A 16,805-nucleotide genomic window follows, 5' to 3' on the forward strand; every position below is an offset into this window, starting at 1 on the left:
TACAGTATCTAATAGCCAGGTCTCAGTTTTGAACAAAAAGCTGTCTTTCATGTATTCATTTGTAATGAACCGCTCTGTGATTTTCAAATGAAGGGCAGTATACAAATTTAATTAAAAAATGAAATGTATTTAGTGCTAATAACACAACTAAGTGCTGACAGAACAGAGATGAAATGTGTTTGGTGTTCAGGAGACCTATAGTCTAAGTATACCACAGAGGAGTAAGTGAAAAGACAGCAACAAGTTTGGTGGAACATTGAAGTCCAATAAACTGATTATTGCAAATGCTTTATTCCATACATATATTATCTTGAGTTAGCAGACGGACACACATTATCACGGGAAAGAGTAGCAGCAGGAAGCATTGGCATTAACAATGGCAAGGAAAAGAAGGTGATGCGATGGAGAGACCTTAATAGCATTTGACCTTAATGGCAACAGTGAGGCCAAACAGGGAGAAGGAAAAGGTGTTCCCGAAATGAGAAACAACATGGGAGAAAACATGAAGTATGCAGGTATGCATATACAGATCAATGAGCTTCCTCAGAGAGAAGAAGAGTTGTAAATTGGGCAGAAGTGGACAGCTTTAAAATGAAAGGAGGAAAATAAGAAAATGAGCCAACAGTGTGACGCGGCAGCTAAAAAAGCCAATGCAATTCTGGGCTGCATCAATAGGAGTATAGCATCTAGATCAAGGGAAGTAATAGTGCCACTGTATTCTGCTCTGGTCAGACCTCACCTGGAGTACTGTGTCCAGTTCTGGGCACCACAGTTCAAGAAGGACACTGACAAACTGGAACGTGTCCAGAGGAGGGCAACCAAAATGGTCAAAGGCCTGGAAACGATGCCTTATGAGGAACGGCTAAGGGAGCTGGGCATGTTTAGCCTGGAGAAGAGGAGGTTAAGGGGTGATATGATAGCCATGTTCAAATATATAAAAGGATGTCACATAGAAGAGGGAGAAAGGTTGTTTTCTGCTGCTCCAGAGAAGCGGACACGGAGCAATGGATTCAAACTACAAGAAAGAAGATTCCACCTAAACATTAGGAAGAACTTCCTGACAGTAAGAGCTGTTCGACAGTGGAATTTGCTGCCAAGGAGTGTGGTGGAGTCTCCTACTTTGGAGGTCTTTAAGCAGAGGCTTGACATCCATATGTCAGGAGTGCTCTGATGGTGTTTCCTGCTTGGCAGGGGGTTGGACTCGATGGCCCTTGTGGTCTCTTCCAACTCTATGATTCTATGATTCTATAAGCTTAAAGTTGATGCAGAAAACGCCAGAGCTAGACACAAAAGTGGTGAACTTCATAGCAGCAACTGCACTATTCACAAAACTATTCTGGATAAACTGCAGGGGGTAAATGGAAATAAAGAATAGCTATGTGGTTAAGGTTGGAAGCGCCCCATCTCTGAAGCAGTACCTTGTTTCAAGGCTCCTTCACCAGCTCGGATGAAAGCGATTTCGTTGGAGTCCACCATGTGACTCGCACCGTCCTCTAAGACGAACCGTATCCCGGAAACCTTGTGAGCCGTCAAAGGGCCTTTTTCGCATGCCTCAAGGAACCCCTATAAAAGAATAGCCTCAGCGTTAGCGACTTCAGTTCAAACGGTGGCAAGTCCTTTGACATGCAGGTGGCTGGAGGAAACGTAGGCAAGTAGGCCTTTGCAGCCAAAGTGAAAGGAAAAGGAGCAACAAAGCTTGTATGTTAATAGTTATCCGCAAACAATGGTTTCCAACTCAAGGGACAGCCCAGAAAACACACTCCCTCCCCCTTCTCTCTCTCCTGCACAGAGCAAACTCGAAACCAAAGTGATTGATGAACTAGCATTACAGGTATACCAACATTTACTATGGTTAATTTCTAATTAGTTATTTCAGTCCTTATATACCACATTCATTTTTTTTAAAAAAAAGACTACAAGAGGAACTCAATCAAAATTAAATGCTGCATATAAAAAGGCAAAACATCAGAAACCCATAAAATAAGATTCCACTCACTCACTACCCAAACCAATTCCACATCCACTTTCTCTCAGTTGGCCTGCATACATACTCACCCACAAACAGCCTCTGTACCTACAATGCTAGCTCAAAACCATGGTCTCTCAGCTCACCTAGAACCCTGCTCCAAATTTCAGCTTATAGAAGTAGGATATGAAACAGATTTGAAGGTTACCTTACCTGAACCATCACCTTTTAAAAAACAAAAATGAAACAGTAACCTTACCAAAAGGTAGAAGATACAGTCTCTCTTGTTTTCAAAAGAAAGAATCCCTCTCTGCCTCCCTCACCACTTTCACAAGAGCAAGTCAACATGGACGAACTGCAGGCATTTATTTGATGATGGCAAAAGCTAAGCAGAATGCAATGGACCAGCCTATTTAGGGAATGCACTTAGGAAAGACAGTCAAAGGGCCCGAGGGCATTTAAAGCATGTTTTCCACAGAGATGCAAGCAGGAGGCAGAACCAAAGGAGCTTGCCGTCTCCTTGAAGGCCCAAGAAAGATATACCAGAAATCCAGTATCAACCAGACTAGCTTGCAATCACCTATGCATTAAGAATAAGAACGTATCTTTAATGCATAGGAGTGATCTTTCTTCGTTATTACCTAGCAAGATTTTCTGGTGTGTGGATGCCTGTGTGTGTACTTTTGAATTCTTGTTTTCATTCCCTTTTGTCTTGTTTTTACCATTTTCCTGCTTGGATCTTATTTGGCTTCACAGCCAACCTGTTTCTTGAGAAGATGCCCATCGCCAGCTTGGGATCCTGTCAAAACTGCATTGACTAGGGAGTGGGGTGAGGCAGACCTCACCTTTTCAATGGCTGGCACAAACTGCTTTGGGATATTCGTTCCAACCGTCTTGTCAACGAATTCCACCTTGGTGTAGTCTTCTTCCTCCAGAGGCTCTAAATAGCCTATCACTTTGCCATACTGGCCTGCTCCACCAGACTGCCTTTTGTGAGTGAAGTCGAACCTGTGAAAAGACATGAACTCAGCAAAAAGAAAGGAAGGGAAGCAATGCCTATTCATTTTGCTCAGCACACATGCATAGCTCAAATCCTGGTCTTTAGATCTACAGGCAAACACACAACGTTCTCACCTGGGTGCTGGCTCCCACCTAACAAATAGCCAGAACTTCCCCGTCCCCACATAATCGCTTGTAGATGACTGTATGGAGGAACCACAACCCAAACAAGCTTCTACAGCAGGGATGAGAAACCCCAGGCCTCTCTCTCCTCCAAAACACTCCCCATTGGCCTTGCTTCACACCTCCCTTGAGCGTTTGTGCCTGGCTGAAATGTGTCCTTGAACTCTGGTAATGCTTCTTGCTTGCCTGCCTCAAAGGCGGAAAGATCAGGTCTGCAAGTGTATATCGAAACTAGCATACTGTACTATAGCAAAATACATATTCATTATTTTGCCCGCACTGACATGTGACCCCCCCTGGAAGGCTGACCCAGAAGGGAGTGTAGACCTTGGGCTGAGAAAGATTCCTCCTCCCTCTACAACCAGACCATTTCCATGGTGGTATTTTTGGAGCCTCTCTAGTTATGGAAGCAGCAACTGGGAGGCTCCATGCAAGAGTCCTGCTCATACTGACATTTCCCCCGTTCGATACCTAGCACAAGTTGGAATTGGCATGGAGAATAAGTGGCCAGTCCACATGTCTCTGCTCTTCAAAGCAAAGGGCCTTAAGCTGCCATGGTGACTCAGCCTGTCTAAAATCAGTCCCTCTGCACTCTGATTTGGCACAGGAACATGCATCTTATTGGGACAGGATGCTAAATTACTCTCTGGGCCAGTCGAATGCTCAGTCTCCAAGTTCCGCTGCATTTTAGAAAAGAGTTTTGAGAGGAAGGCCAGCCCAGAACACTTTGCTGCTGCAGGTGATAGCCAAAGATATGAAAGGAAGAAGAAGAAGAAGAAGAAGAAGAAGAAGAAGAAGAAGAAGAAGAAGAAAAAGAAAAAGAAGAAGGTTTAGATTTGATATCCCGCTTTATCACTACCCTAAGGAGTCTCAAAGCGGCTAACATTCTCCTTTCCCTTCCTCCCGCACAACAAACACTCTGTGAGGTGAGTGGGGCTGAGAGACTTCAGAGAAGTGTGACTAGCCCAAGGTCACCCAGCAGCTGCATGTGGAGGAGCGGGGAAGCGAACCCAGTTCCCCAGATTACGAGTCCACCGCTCTTAACCACTACACCACACTGGTATCCCTTTCTTGGCATCAAGTGAGGGGGACACAAGCTATTTTCCAGCTGATATGATTGGCGCTTTTTTCGAAGCCCTATCTGACCTCTGGAACATCCAAGCAGCTGAGACTGAGAGCCCTCTCCCACTCTGCTGCTACTGCAAATGAGGCTGTGTTTTGGCTGAAGTGCGCTTTATTTTGCACCTTAGTTGATTAGTCAAATGAGTATTAACTTATGTTAATTTATGCAGACTTCATCCTGAAATAAAGAATAGTTGTGGGAAGAAAACCTTATTTGTGGTTGTTTCCGATGAGGCATGCACATATTTTAGCAGGCACCCTCTTGCTATCAGCATCGCTCCCTCCTGTGTGAGAGTAAAAGAGGAGTGCATTTTCTACGAGCCCTAGTGGTGCTGCCAGACCATCTCCATTATGTCCTAGTAAAGCTGCAATCCTAACCCCATTTATCTGGGAATAAGCCCTGTTGAAGTAAATGGGATTTATTTCTGAATAGACATGGTTAGGATTGCACAGCAAAGCCTAAACAAAAATGCTTGCTAATCAGCATCAGCATCTGTTCACTGTTGAAAATGAGATGATAATGCTGCATTTAACTTTCCAGAATTTTTTAATTGTATTGTTGCATATTTGTATGATTTTCTGAGCTGCTCAAAGAACTCTATGGGGTGGGGTGGCCTGACCTATATACAGTGGTCCCTCGGGCTAAAAGCTTAACTCATTCTGGAGGTCCGTTCTTAACCCAAAACCGTTCTTAGCCTGAGGCGAGCTTTCGCTAATGGGGCCTCCCGCTGCTGCCATGCCGCCAGCACACGATTTATGTTCTCATCCTGGGGCAAAGTTCGCAACTCGGAGAAACTACTTCCAGGTTAGCGGAGTTTGTAACCTGAAGCGTTTGTAACCCAAGGTACCACTGTATATAAAAAACAAATACAGAAAGTACTAGACTAGTTCCTTTGTGTGAAGACTGCATTTGCTGGTTATTTTTGACACACAAGCTTTTCTACTTCTAGTGGTAACAACAACAGCCCTTTATAGGAAACACGGCAGAAGTCCAGGACTTTATCACTGTAGCAATCTGGCAGCAATGTCCTCTTTCGCCCCAAAAAAGGAAAAAACAAAGCCCAAAGTTCATGCTCTTTCAAACTACAGTGGTGTGTGATGTATTTATTTAGTTTTGTAAAGCCTTCCATGGTAGGAATAGAGAAATAAACTGTCCAGTACAGTGGTACCTCGGGTTAAGTACTTAATTCATTCCGGAGGTCCGTTCTTAACCTGAAACTGTTCTTAACCTGAAGCACCACTTTAGCTAATGGGGCCTCATGCTGCCACTGCGCTGCAGGAGCACGATTTCTGTTCTCATCCTGAAGCAAAGTTCTTAACCTGAGGTACTATTTCTGGGTTAGCGGAGTCTGTAACCTGAAGCATATGTAACCCAAGGTACCACTGTATTACAGTCTGTTACTTAATATCATTATTTTACTTATATTGGTTCTCCAGCTTCCTTTGTAATTAACTCTTTACAGGGCTGAAGCAGTGTGTTCCTTTTGTATTTTTACAAAGATTAATAAACCTAGTTTGTGTGCTTTTTAAGCCTGTCACCCCACAGCTGCCCCAAACTCTATGGATATTTCTCATTTCAGAACACTTCGGCTGCCGAGATCATATTCCAGATGGGAAGCCATCTAGAGGCACAAAAAGGGATGGTGATGCTCCATACGGCATCGGAAGAAGCAGGTTGCAAGCTTTTTGCCGAAGTAAACCACCTTCATCCCAGTCCTAAACGCACCTACTTGCTCCCTGGGAAGCATCGCGTTTTTGAAGCTGCGCAATTACGAACGATTCCTCTTGATTTCAGCGGGGTTTTATTCAGACGTCATTCTCGACCTCTGCCAAAATCCCTTGGCTGCGGTCCCGGGAATCCCATGAACTCCCAAGTAAACATGCACGGGTCGTCCTGTTTGTCCTGAGCGGCCCAATATATACACGGATCTTTGGAATTTTGACCTAATGGTTCATTTCCAAGCGCCCCCATCTCGACTCTCTTCCTTCTAGCTTCGCCGCGCAAGATCCACCCCCGGCCCAGATGCGGAGCCCGGGCGGGCAGATGTTGCGCCTCTGCGCCCCAGCAGCCCCCGCTCGGCTCGCCCTCTTCCTCCTCCTCCTCCTGCTGCCGCCGCCGCCGCCGCTTCCTGGTTCTCTCCCGCCGCCGGCGCAAGAAACCCCATTGTGCGCGGCGGCGGCTGCTGCAGCCACCGCCCAGGCCGAGGCCCAGCCCCGCCGCCGGGCCCCCCTTCCCGCTCCACCAGGGAGGAGCGAGCGTCGCCGAGGCCTCTCCGAGCGAGCCTCCGCGCGCCCCGGAGCCGGCCCTATGGAGATCCCCCCGTCGCACTACCCGGCCACGCGAGCCGCCGGCGTGGTCGAGAACTACATCAACTACCAGCACGGCAGCCCCAGCAAGATCTTCGGCGTGCGGGAAGTGCGCCAAGCCAGCCGAGAGGTAAGCGGGGCCGGGGATGGGAAGGCGCGGGCGCGGAGGCGCTGCTTTCCGGCGCGCACGCTTCCCTGGGAAACAAAAAAAAAACCCAAAACGCCCCCAGCAAGACTTATGGCACCCTAAATGCTACCGCAGGGCTCTTCCTTGGTTTCGCTGCTGCAAAAGGCTGCAGCAAAAGTCGCGCTCCCCAGATTTAACTTGGAAGAAAGGCCCGTTTAACGTGGCGGGACCTGCTTGCAAGTCCATCTGCAAAGCATCTGGGGGCGCCTAAATAAACAGGCGCTTGCAGAGTCTCCGCTGCTTTCTCCTCCTCTGAGCAACTTCTCTGCACAGCTGGATTCCTAAAAGGGTTCGAGGCTGAAGACGCCAATCACTGCAGAGGGAGCAAGCGCGCGCACAACACCCTCTTCCCCATCTCTGCTACTTTTTAATCCAGGAGAGCGGGGCTCATCCTGGCCCGCGAGAAGCGACACTTTCTTTTCAACAAGGCGCACAAAGAGACCAGGGGCTGCGCCCCAAGCGATCGCCATGATCGGCAACGACAACAGCTGTTGCTATAGCTTTCTCCTCCCTTTGTGCGCCACGTGGTCCAGCAGCGGCAAACCACCTGCCCCATCGATCGGTAAAAAACGAAGTCCACAGAGTTATCTCGCCTATTCAAGGCGGAGTAAACTCGTTGCCTTAACCCTTCTTGTTTCAGGCTTCCCTCTAATGCCAGTCTCTCCCATGGGCGGAGGGGGGGGGGAGAATCTATCACTGCTGAATTATAGGGATAAGCCGCAGAACCAGTTGCACTAAAAACAAATAGAAAGCCTGGTTGATCCTGGCAACTGTTTGCTGTCTGCAAATAAGAGTGTTAACCTTTCTGAAACAGGCACACACCTGCAGAACCCCACCCCAAATCGAAGCTGGTAGAGAATGCCCCAGAAGCGTCTTTCGAACACTTAGCTGCAATACAAGAATTCTCAACGCGTCCTAAGCATGTTACATCCGTTCCAAAGTATAACAATGCTTTTTATCCACCTTTCATCTCAGCTAATGTTCTAAATAATGGGGTACTTCGAGGCAGCTGGACACTGCTTTTAAACACTGGGCACTAGCTAAAGTTAAGCATATTTTTACACCTTGCTGATTTCAACAAGGGAGTGTTAAGCTTCCCTACTGAGATAAATGGGATTTAAACATGCTTGGCCTTAAAAAAAAATACCTTCCACAATAGGTTAACTTTTTTGATACGGATACTGAATACATAAAGAATACCCTCATATTGTTAGGGTCCCTGGAAAGTCCTCAGAAGTCGAAGTAAGATAAACAACATGTACTCTCTTTGTACCTCAGGAAATTCCAGGTGTTGGGCACAAATATCGCCTGAAGTTTGCAATGGAAGAAGAACTTCAGAAAGTAAGTCCTGCTCCTTTGTTTGTTGTTAGTTGGGATTCATTTATGGCAAACCTCAAGAGGGTACAGAGTAGACTGTATCACAGCCTGTATGATTCCTGAATGAGATTTCTTCTGCCATAAACCACCTGGAAACCACTTCAGAAAGCAGAGGGCTGGTTCTAGGACAAGTCGACAACACCACATTCTTAGGCTGGTTTCAATAGCCCCCTGGGCACCCTGATCCTAAATTCATTTATCAAGATGCTGCCAGGAGTCTAAAACTTTCATGCAACACGCAAGAAAAAGCGGGACAGGTTCCTGGCAGAACTTTGGGTTATCACCTCAAAATGAAAATCTGAGACTATTGCTGGTTTAGAGATTCATATTCATCACTCTGCATGTATGAATCAGCCATTACAAACAGAACCTCATTTGTCACATCAGTCTTCAAAGGGGTAAGAAATCAAGTGATGTACAGACTTGGAAGGGACCTTAAAGACCACCCTGCCAACATGGGAGCCCCACGACCACATTACAATAAGGAACTGCATGCAAGCCACTTATTTGTAGCAAAAGCATTTGTTGCTTCTAGAATGTAAAATTTCAAACAGAGTTTATTTTAACCCTTAAAAAAATTGGTACCTGACCTTGGACACCCCACCCACCATTTTCATATATGCCCCTTGAAGTAATGGGATTGCATTGACACAAAACCACATCTTGCTAATGGATCTGTTACCCTCTGATGGAATATCTAAACAAATGCTCCTGCTGTTTTTGCATAACAGTTCAAATCACCAAGAAGCAGACAGCACACTGCAGCTCAAATCACCCATCACAGCGGGAGTGGGGAACCTTTTTCGCCCCAAGGGCCGCAATCCCTCCTGGGCAACCTTCTGAGGGCCACATGCAAAAGTGGGTGGAGCAATGAATGCAAATTTTACCCCTGTACATTAGGCAAGTTCCAACACAAACTCACACACACCCCTCTCTGTTCAGACAATCAAGAGGCATTATCAGAGTTCAAAGACACATTTGAGCCAGGCAAAAACACATTTCTGGGGGGGGGGGAGCAAGATGAGAGGTGTTAGCCAAGGAGAGTTCTGATGGCAAAACAGAAAGATCTAGGCCTGAAGTTCCCTACCCCTGCATTATAGGATGATTCCACAACAGGGGGAGATGCAATGTTCAATAGCAGAGCAACTGAAGAAAAGGGGAAGAGAGATAATACACATAGCACTTCTCTTGAATAGAGAGCAATATACAATTATTCTGAGCAAGGATTTAGGTAAGAGAAGGATATGGATATTCTAATAGTAATAATGGCTATTTTGGTTAGGTGATATTGGTAAACAAGGGCGAAGCAAAATGTGTTTATCATTAGAATAGCAAGCTCCTTCCAATGAAGTTTTTTAAACTTATCCGATTATTTCTCCAACAGGGCAGTCCTGTGAACTGCACCGCTGAAATCCTGTATCATCACGGCGACCCACATGTTGCTCCCGAAGTGCATTATACAGTGGAAGGGGAGTTCGGGACAAATACAGAGGAAGCAGACAACAAGTTTTACAACAGACTCAAGAACCTGCCAGACCTATTAGAGGCACAAAATCTTCCAGGTTAAAATTAAAAAAAAAATGCAACTTGAAATTACCTTTATGAATGAGGTGTCAGTGTTGAACTTAAGGTTTTGAAATAATTGGTAATGTTGCCTGCAACAAAATGTTGCAGCGTCTCCTCCCTCCTAACAGGCATGCTTCTGTTTTGGATTCCATCCAGCCGTTTCCTCTACTCCCTTTTTTCCCCTTCAATATTACGTATGGAGTATGCTCAGACATTAGGCCACTGTGATTTTTTGCTCCCTTTTGAAAAGGTTTTTTTGTTCCCTGAGCATGCTGTTGTTTTCTTCGTTTCTCAGTGGCTCCATTTGGGTTGCCACTTGTGCTGTTAGGAGGGAGTGGGTGCTTGAATACATGTCCCACAGCTTTTCTTTAGTTAAGCTACAGGCAAAGAATATGGGGCTCAAAGACGGGTTCTTTACTCCAGTCCCACTTAGGATGAAAGCAGCAAAGGGCCAAGACAGAAAGTCTTGGTAGACCAGCTGAAGTTCCTACATTGGCTGCCCCTGCTTTAAAGCAACTGCAACTGGATCTTAAACAATGTAAACGCAGAATGACCACTTGCGGGATTCAGCTACTGTATCAGATTACAAATAAAGTACTCAAAAATACAACTCGTTGCCATGTAAATAGGTGACTTGAGATGGTCAAGCAAGCTGATCAGCCAGAGACTGGAAGGTGTCTGCAACAAGTAGCAAACTACACGGAGCCGTGTTATAGTACATTTAGTGTGTGCAACAGATCTCTGGGGCAGAATTTGGAGAGCCACCGCTTTCATTTTCAGTAAAGCAGGTGTAGCATCTCTATAGCCACAAATACAGAAACAGGTTTGCGGTACCCACATACAGTGGACGCTCGGGTTGCGAATGTGATCCGTGCGGGATGCATGTTAGCAACCTACAGCGGCACATCTGCGCACGCGTGGGTTGCGATTTGGTGTTTCTGCGCATGTGCAAAGCGCGATTTAGCGCTTCTGTGCATGCACGACCGCTGAAACCTGGAAGTAACCCGTTCCGGTACTTCCGGGTTTCGGCAGGTCCGTAACCCCCCAAAAATGCAACCTGAAGCGTCTGTAACCCGAGGTATGCCTGTATTTCCAACCAATGTATGCATGCCTTCTGCAGCTACGAGTCCCTTGCCCATGGTTCCTAGTCAGGATGGGCCAACTCACACGGTCCTGTTATTCCCAAACATAGGTAAAAGGTAAAGGTACCCCTGCCCGTACGGGCCAGTCTTGACAGACTCTAGGGTTGTGCGCTCATCTCACTCTATAGGCTGGGAGCCAGCGTTGTCCGCAGACACTTCCGGGTCACGTGGCCAGTATGACAAGCTGCATCTGGCGAGCCAGCGCAGCACACGGAAACGCCGTTTACCTTCCCGCTGGTAAGCGGTCCCTATTTATCTACTTGCACCCGGAGGTGCTTTCGAACTGCTAGGTTGGCAGGCGCTGGGACCGAACGACGGGAGCGCACCCCGCCGCGGGGATTCAAACCGCCGACCATGCAATCGGCAAGTCCTAAGTGCTGAGGTTTTACCCACAGCACCACCCACGCTATATTCCCAAACATAGCTCTGCCTTTTTTCCTGCCACTGGTTGCCAAACAGAAATCCAAGTTCTGGATGAAAGGTGGAGTATTCAGATTGTGCAAAGTTGAGATACCTTTAATGAACTTTTTTTTTTGGGGGGGTGGCAAAAAATGCAATTTGTGTCTAGGAATTCCTTTTTTAAAAAAAACTATACTTGCTCAATACTTTCCCAGTTCGATTCAAGCTATTTGTTTCTGTTGCCAGACAATTTCGGAAATGTCTCTGAAGAAATGAAGCCAGTTCGGCACTTAGCCTGGGTTGCCTGTGGTTACGTGATATGGCAGAATTCGACAGAAGACACTTGGTACAAAATGGCAAAAGTGCAAAGTGTCAAGCAAGTGGTAAGCGAATGGATCAAAGAGGGGAGTCTGACAAGTTGTCCTATGGGAAGAAGAGTTCACAGTGGAGTGCAAAGTTAAAGTATTTTTTGAAGGAAGTCACAAAGTGGAGATTAACATGGGATTCTCAGTGTATACTTGCCTAAGAAAGCCTGACATATTCTTAATAATAAGAATAAGAATAATTTATACCCTGCTTCTCCATTTTGGCTTAATTTTTGTTAAATAAATCAGGACATGGTGTAATATAATATGTCAAGTGTGGTTGTTCCTCTGAAGTTGTATTTACCTAATTTTAAGGCCTGCTGTTACTATATCCTGATATGTAAAACTACAGAATTCCCCCCCCCCCCATTTTACTTCCTCTTTAAAGGGAAACTCTTCTGTTCAGTTCTCCTGACCAAGCCCTAAAGGATGTCAGGTCACAAGAACCCAGAAGCGCACAGAGTCTCCATAGTGATTTAATACTAAGACAAAAACAAGCAATGAGTCAGTTCTAAACCCATTAAATTGTTTATGGAAATGAGAGCATTCCTTCTTATAAGAATAGACTCCCTTTTCAGAATTAAGGAACGGCAGAGTTTTAAATGATGGGTCTTTGCCTTCTGGATGTTAAAGGGAAGCAAGGAAGGAAACCTAGTTCCCTCCTGGTAGTTCAAGTTCTTTCGTGTTTCCACGCTCACTGAACAACATTTGAAAGTGGTTAGCTATACATGGGTGGCAGCCGTACTTACTAAAGTCAAGGTATGTTTCCTCCCCTCTTTTGTTGGTTGCAGAAAAGGAGTGATGATTACCTGGAATTTTCCTATGTGGTTCTGATCCATGATATTGTCTCCCAGGTAAGTAACAGAATTGTAAAGCAAATAAAGGAAGGGGCAGGGGGAGAGAAGAGGACCTTTCCTGAAAAAAGCAATCCTGAAACAGTGATCACTACAGTATCAGGCTGGTAGGACAGGAAGGAGCAACTCAAGGGCCCCAAAGCTGTTCACAGGCTTGTACCAGGATAGCCAATGGAGGGCCCTGCATTTAACATGGGACTCTCAACTCCCATGGATGATGGCACTTGTAGATGAACAATACCTGGGAGGTCACGACATTGGGTATCCCTAGGCTTTCCTAAGAGCCTCCTGTGCAGTCTGCAGAGTACAGCAGAGCAAGGGATAAAGACAGTCTGAAAAGCAAGGCACTGCCAACCTTCATGGTTAGGCACAGGTCTCGGCACTGCTTCAGAACCAGGACTAAGACCCATGATATGGAGCAACAGGATTTACCTTTCTCAGAATCTGTATTCATTTAAAACACAAATGCACACACAGACTCAAGCTCAAGATACTTCTGGCCACAAATATAAGACTGGAAGGGTGTTGTCAGTGCCTGCTGCACTCTCAGAAGTTAGATTTCCAGAGGTAAGGAATAGACCCATTGGGCAAAGGGGTTGGCAGGGGATTTTTGGACTAGATGGCCCTTGGGGTCCCTTCCCACTCTACAATTCTATAAGCAGACTTTGCAAAAGTGCAGGATTCCACCAAATGAGATTTTTTTAAAGCAAATGTTCATAAACTATACGGGAATTTGCGCTGCCTGTTAAGGTTGCAACTTTTGTCCCACTGATACAGGTTTCTATTCACCAGCAATCTGATCTGCAGTAATTAGCATCAGTTCACTCCTACCATGAAAGCTTCACTTCCCGAATTCTACAAGCCAGCCTTCCACTAAAGGCAGAGGATAAGGCTAGGCTGTGTCCACCTCCACCCTAGCCGATTAACCAACCCAACTTACCTAGATTACAGTATGCATTTATTTATTTAACGTGCAGAGGACACAAACACACACAGCCCTGACTATATCCTAACTTGAAGCACCCTGTCTCTTTAGTTGCATTTTCCTAACTTTACTAGCTGAGCACTCCAAGAAAAACCAGCTCTAGGCAGTCAGAACCCTCAAAACAGCACACAGTGGGGAGAAGAGGGGAGATTGTTCAATATAGCAAGCAGAAATTCCACCGAGAGGTTCTGTCATTAGAAGGCTCCTTCTGTCAGAGGAAGGCTTTGGATTCAAACCGTGACCCCCTCCCAGATTAACCCCAACTGTGCCATAAGCAGAGAACAGGAGTGAACAAAATGCCCACAAAATGTCCATCTCCTGGGTGGGGTGCCTATTCAGCAAATCACTCTAGATCCCCCAACTATGCAAAAGCGCATGCTACACAGGAAGGCAAAGTTTAGCCGATCTGACATCAGATATGTAAACTTGTTGATCCACCATATTGCAATTGTACATACCTGCACACAAATCACAGTGCAATGAATCGCTTTTCATCTAGTGACACCTCTTATGTACTACAAATGCCTTGTATTGCAGAGAGCTTGTGTCTCCCCCTCCTACCCACCCCAGCTTCTCTCATTTAGATTAAGGTGCAGGAACCAGAATGGTTATATAAGAATGCAACACCAAACCAGAGGTACAAAGGAAGCCCACAGGAAGATATAAACCAGGGGTCAGCAACCTAAGGCCCATGGGCCGGTAGCGGCCCACAAGGCTTGTCTAACCGGCCCATGGTGACCCCTGCCACGGGCTCTTACCAGCGTGGCGCGGGGACTGACTTCCGGGTTGATTGCGCCTGTGCGCATGCGCACGGGTGCTCCTCTGACCTGGAAGAGTGTGTATGTACACACGCTCCGGCCCATCCTCAGATAAGGTTGCCAACCTCTGATATAAACCTTATTCCCAAGTATCGTGAGAACAAAATTTGTAGATGGTGGCCTAGTGAGGCTGCTGTCTATTGAACACTTCTGGTTGCATGGTTCCCTATGTGCATGAATTAGGCAGAGAGCACGCCTCTATTACAGGTTTGAAAAGTCAGCCTTGAAACAACACAGCATGAAACAGTAGGATGTGGAGGAACTACCTGGCAATATTTCATTGAAACAATTCTCTCCTTTTCCTGCCATCCACATTCTTGATTGCCTTGCTCTATGAGAGCCACTGCACTTTATTAAGAATTCCAGAGTTGGAAAGAGAAGGAGGAACGAAATGTGACCTGGCCCGAAGTTACGAGATAGGAAAAGAACGTGATTTTCCAGATATGCAGAGATAACAATGCTGCTCCTTGGTTTCTCTAATACCGTGGCTCTTCTAACATTTGGGCTTTTTCTTTTTTGTAATCCACAGGAGATTATTCCTTGGCACATGCAAGTTTTATGGAACCCGCAGCATGGAGTTAAAGTCACACGGAATAGCCATCAGCCAAAACGTGCGGCACAGGATTAGTGGCCACAACTTCGACCCTACTACAGTGGTACCTTGGTTCCCGAACAGCTTAGTTGTCAAACAAATCGGCTCCCAAACACCGCAAACCTGGAAGTAAGTGCTCTGGTTTGTGGACGTTTTTCGGAAGCCAAATGTCCGACGTGGCTTCCAATTGAGTGCAGGAAGCACTTGGTTTTCAAACGGTTTCGGGAGTTGAACGGACTCCCAAAACGTATTAAGTTCGAGAACCAAGGTACCACTGTATTAGAGGTTGTTCAGATGACTTTAAAACAACTTTGTACAGCTAGAGGAAGGGCTATAAAATAGGCCTACGCAGGTTCAGAAACCCCTACATGTATAAGGACCAATGCAAATTATTTCCTGGCCTTGGTGTGGTGCCTCTCACATGCCAGAGTGAACACTTACGGTACAGTTGCCACAATGCTCTCTCTGAACGCTACTTTAGGCTTCCCGGTCTCACAAGGACAACCATATTCTCTTTCCATTCTCTAGGTAGAAACAGCACCAAAAAAAAAAAAAAAAAAAAACTGATTAAAATGTGTTGCCAAATGGGTAGCGCTTAGCATGATCTCACCTAATTATTCCCGAATGCTACCTACAATCACTGGGAAAATGTCCATCTGTAGTATCTCTCTAGTTAATTAGAGCTTCTTATATCTGGACCAGATAGAAGTCCACCCACCCAGAGCAGATTTGGGGGTTTTTGAGTAATTTTTTGGTCCACATCCTGTACATATGCAAAATTTCTGACCTTCTATATATACTTCATGAGCGAGAATCACAAAAAATTGTTAGCACAGACCCAGCTGAAGAATTACAACCGGCACTGTATAATTTATACATAGCCTGATATGAAGCTGGGGAGCACACTTAAACTATAAATGCTGAATTAAATAAATACTTTTGCCAAGTGAGACTCGGTAGCACACTTGACCAGTGCAATCTTGTAACAATCACCTGTGCATAGATTTCCAGGTGCAGTTCTCCCATTCCTGAAACAATGGTCTCTTTGCTCTCGCTGTCAAAATGAACTCTGAAAGTGGGGTCTTCCCTCGTGAAGCGGTTAATGCCTTTTGAAAACTTATCCAAGTCATTCTAGAGGGGGGCGGGGAAATAAAACAAGGGTAAATTAATGTCTTTTGCATCACTGAGTATAACAAGATAGTCAAAAGTGCTGGGGTTACAGGACAAAATCCCATTAAAAAATGGAGCTAGATGGTTTCTATAAACTGTAGGGTATCAATGGAACGTGTTGGCTTCAGAGCATGACAAACCTGAGACTGCTCCACTCAGTACTGCATTGACAAGTACTGTATTTTTCGCTCTATAGGACGCACTTTTCCCCCTCCAAAAATTAAAGGGAAATGTGTGTGCGTCCTATGGAGTGAATGCAGACTCCTTGGCTTCAGTGATAGCAATGCGACGCCTCCGAAGCGCACGAGGGAGCGCTCCCTCCGCGCTCCGGAGGCTTCGCATTGCTTTCGCTGAAGCCGGGAGAACAAGACTTCAGCGAAAGGAACCTGAAGCCTCCGGAGTGCAGCGGGAACTCGAGCTGCGCTGCGAAGGCTTCAGAGATAGTCTGAAGCAAGACTCTCCTGGCTTCAGCAGAGGGAGAACTGCGCAGCGCCCCTTCAGCCAAGCGGGATGAGAAATGGAAGGGGCTCCGTTTCTCCTGCCACTTCGCTGAAGGGGCACTGAGCAGAGAGGGGGAGATTTTTTTCCCTCTTATTCTCCCCCTCTAAAACAAAGTGCGTCCTATAGAGCGAAAAATACGGCAAATACCCAACTAGGATTGATCACACAAAATTGCCAGGGCATCAAGCCTATTGGAACTCTGCAGCAGGAGAACCACCACACCAAAGGCTCAGCTTCTCCCGAACACAAGAACCAAATGCAACAGAAACTTT

The 16,805-nt window shown here is 46.0% G+C and overlaps 2 protein-coding genes across 2 annotated transcripts in view; one reads left to right on the top strand and one right to left on the bottom strand.

The window, feature by feature from the left end:
* Positions 1 to 1,368: 1,368 nt before the first annotated feature.
* Positions 1,369 to 16,805, bottom strand: part of GFM1 (G elongation factor mitochondrial 1) — a 33,820-nt gene continuing 18,383 nt past the window's right edge. Inside the window, exons 12-15 of the mRNA XM_081190263.1 lie at positions 15,856 to 15,993; positions 15,304 to 15,386; positions 2,812 to 2,974; positions 1,369 to 1,563 (exon numbers count right to left, since the gene is read on the bottom strand). Of these exons, the coding sequence (XP_081046389.1) occupies positions 1,384 to 1,563; positions 2,812 to 2,974; positions 15,304 to 15,386; positions 15,856 to 15,993 (564 nt within the window). The 3' untranslated portion in view covers positions 1,369 to 1,383. The remainder of the gene's footprint in view (positions 1,564 to 2,811; positions 2,975 to 15,303; positions 15,387 to 15,855; positions 15,994 to 16,805) is intronic.
* Positions 6,017 to 15,812, top strand: LXN (latexin). Its single transcript, XM_081190618.1, has 6 exons — positions 6,017 to 6,707; positions 8,043 to 8,105; positions 9,526 to 9,703; positions 11,495 to 11,631; positions 12,405 to 12,467; positions 14,800 to 15,812. Exons 1-6 carry the CDS (start codon positions 6,294 to 6,296, stop codon positions 14,896 to 14,898), a joined length of 954 nt encoding a protein of 317 aa, XP_081046744.1. The 5' UTR covers positions 6,017 to 6,293; the 3' UTR covers positions 14,899 to 15,812.

Source organism: Podarcis bocagei (genome assembly GCF_964188305.1).
Source record: "Podarcis bocagei genome assembly, chromosome: 4".
Taxonomy (NCBI): domain Eukaryota; kingdom Metazoa; phylum Chordata; class Lepidosauria; order Squamata; family Lacertidae; genus Podarcis; species Podarcis bocagei.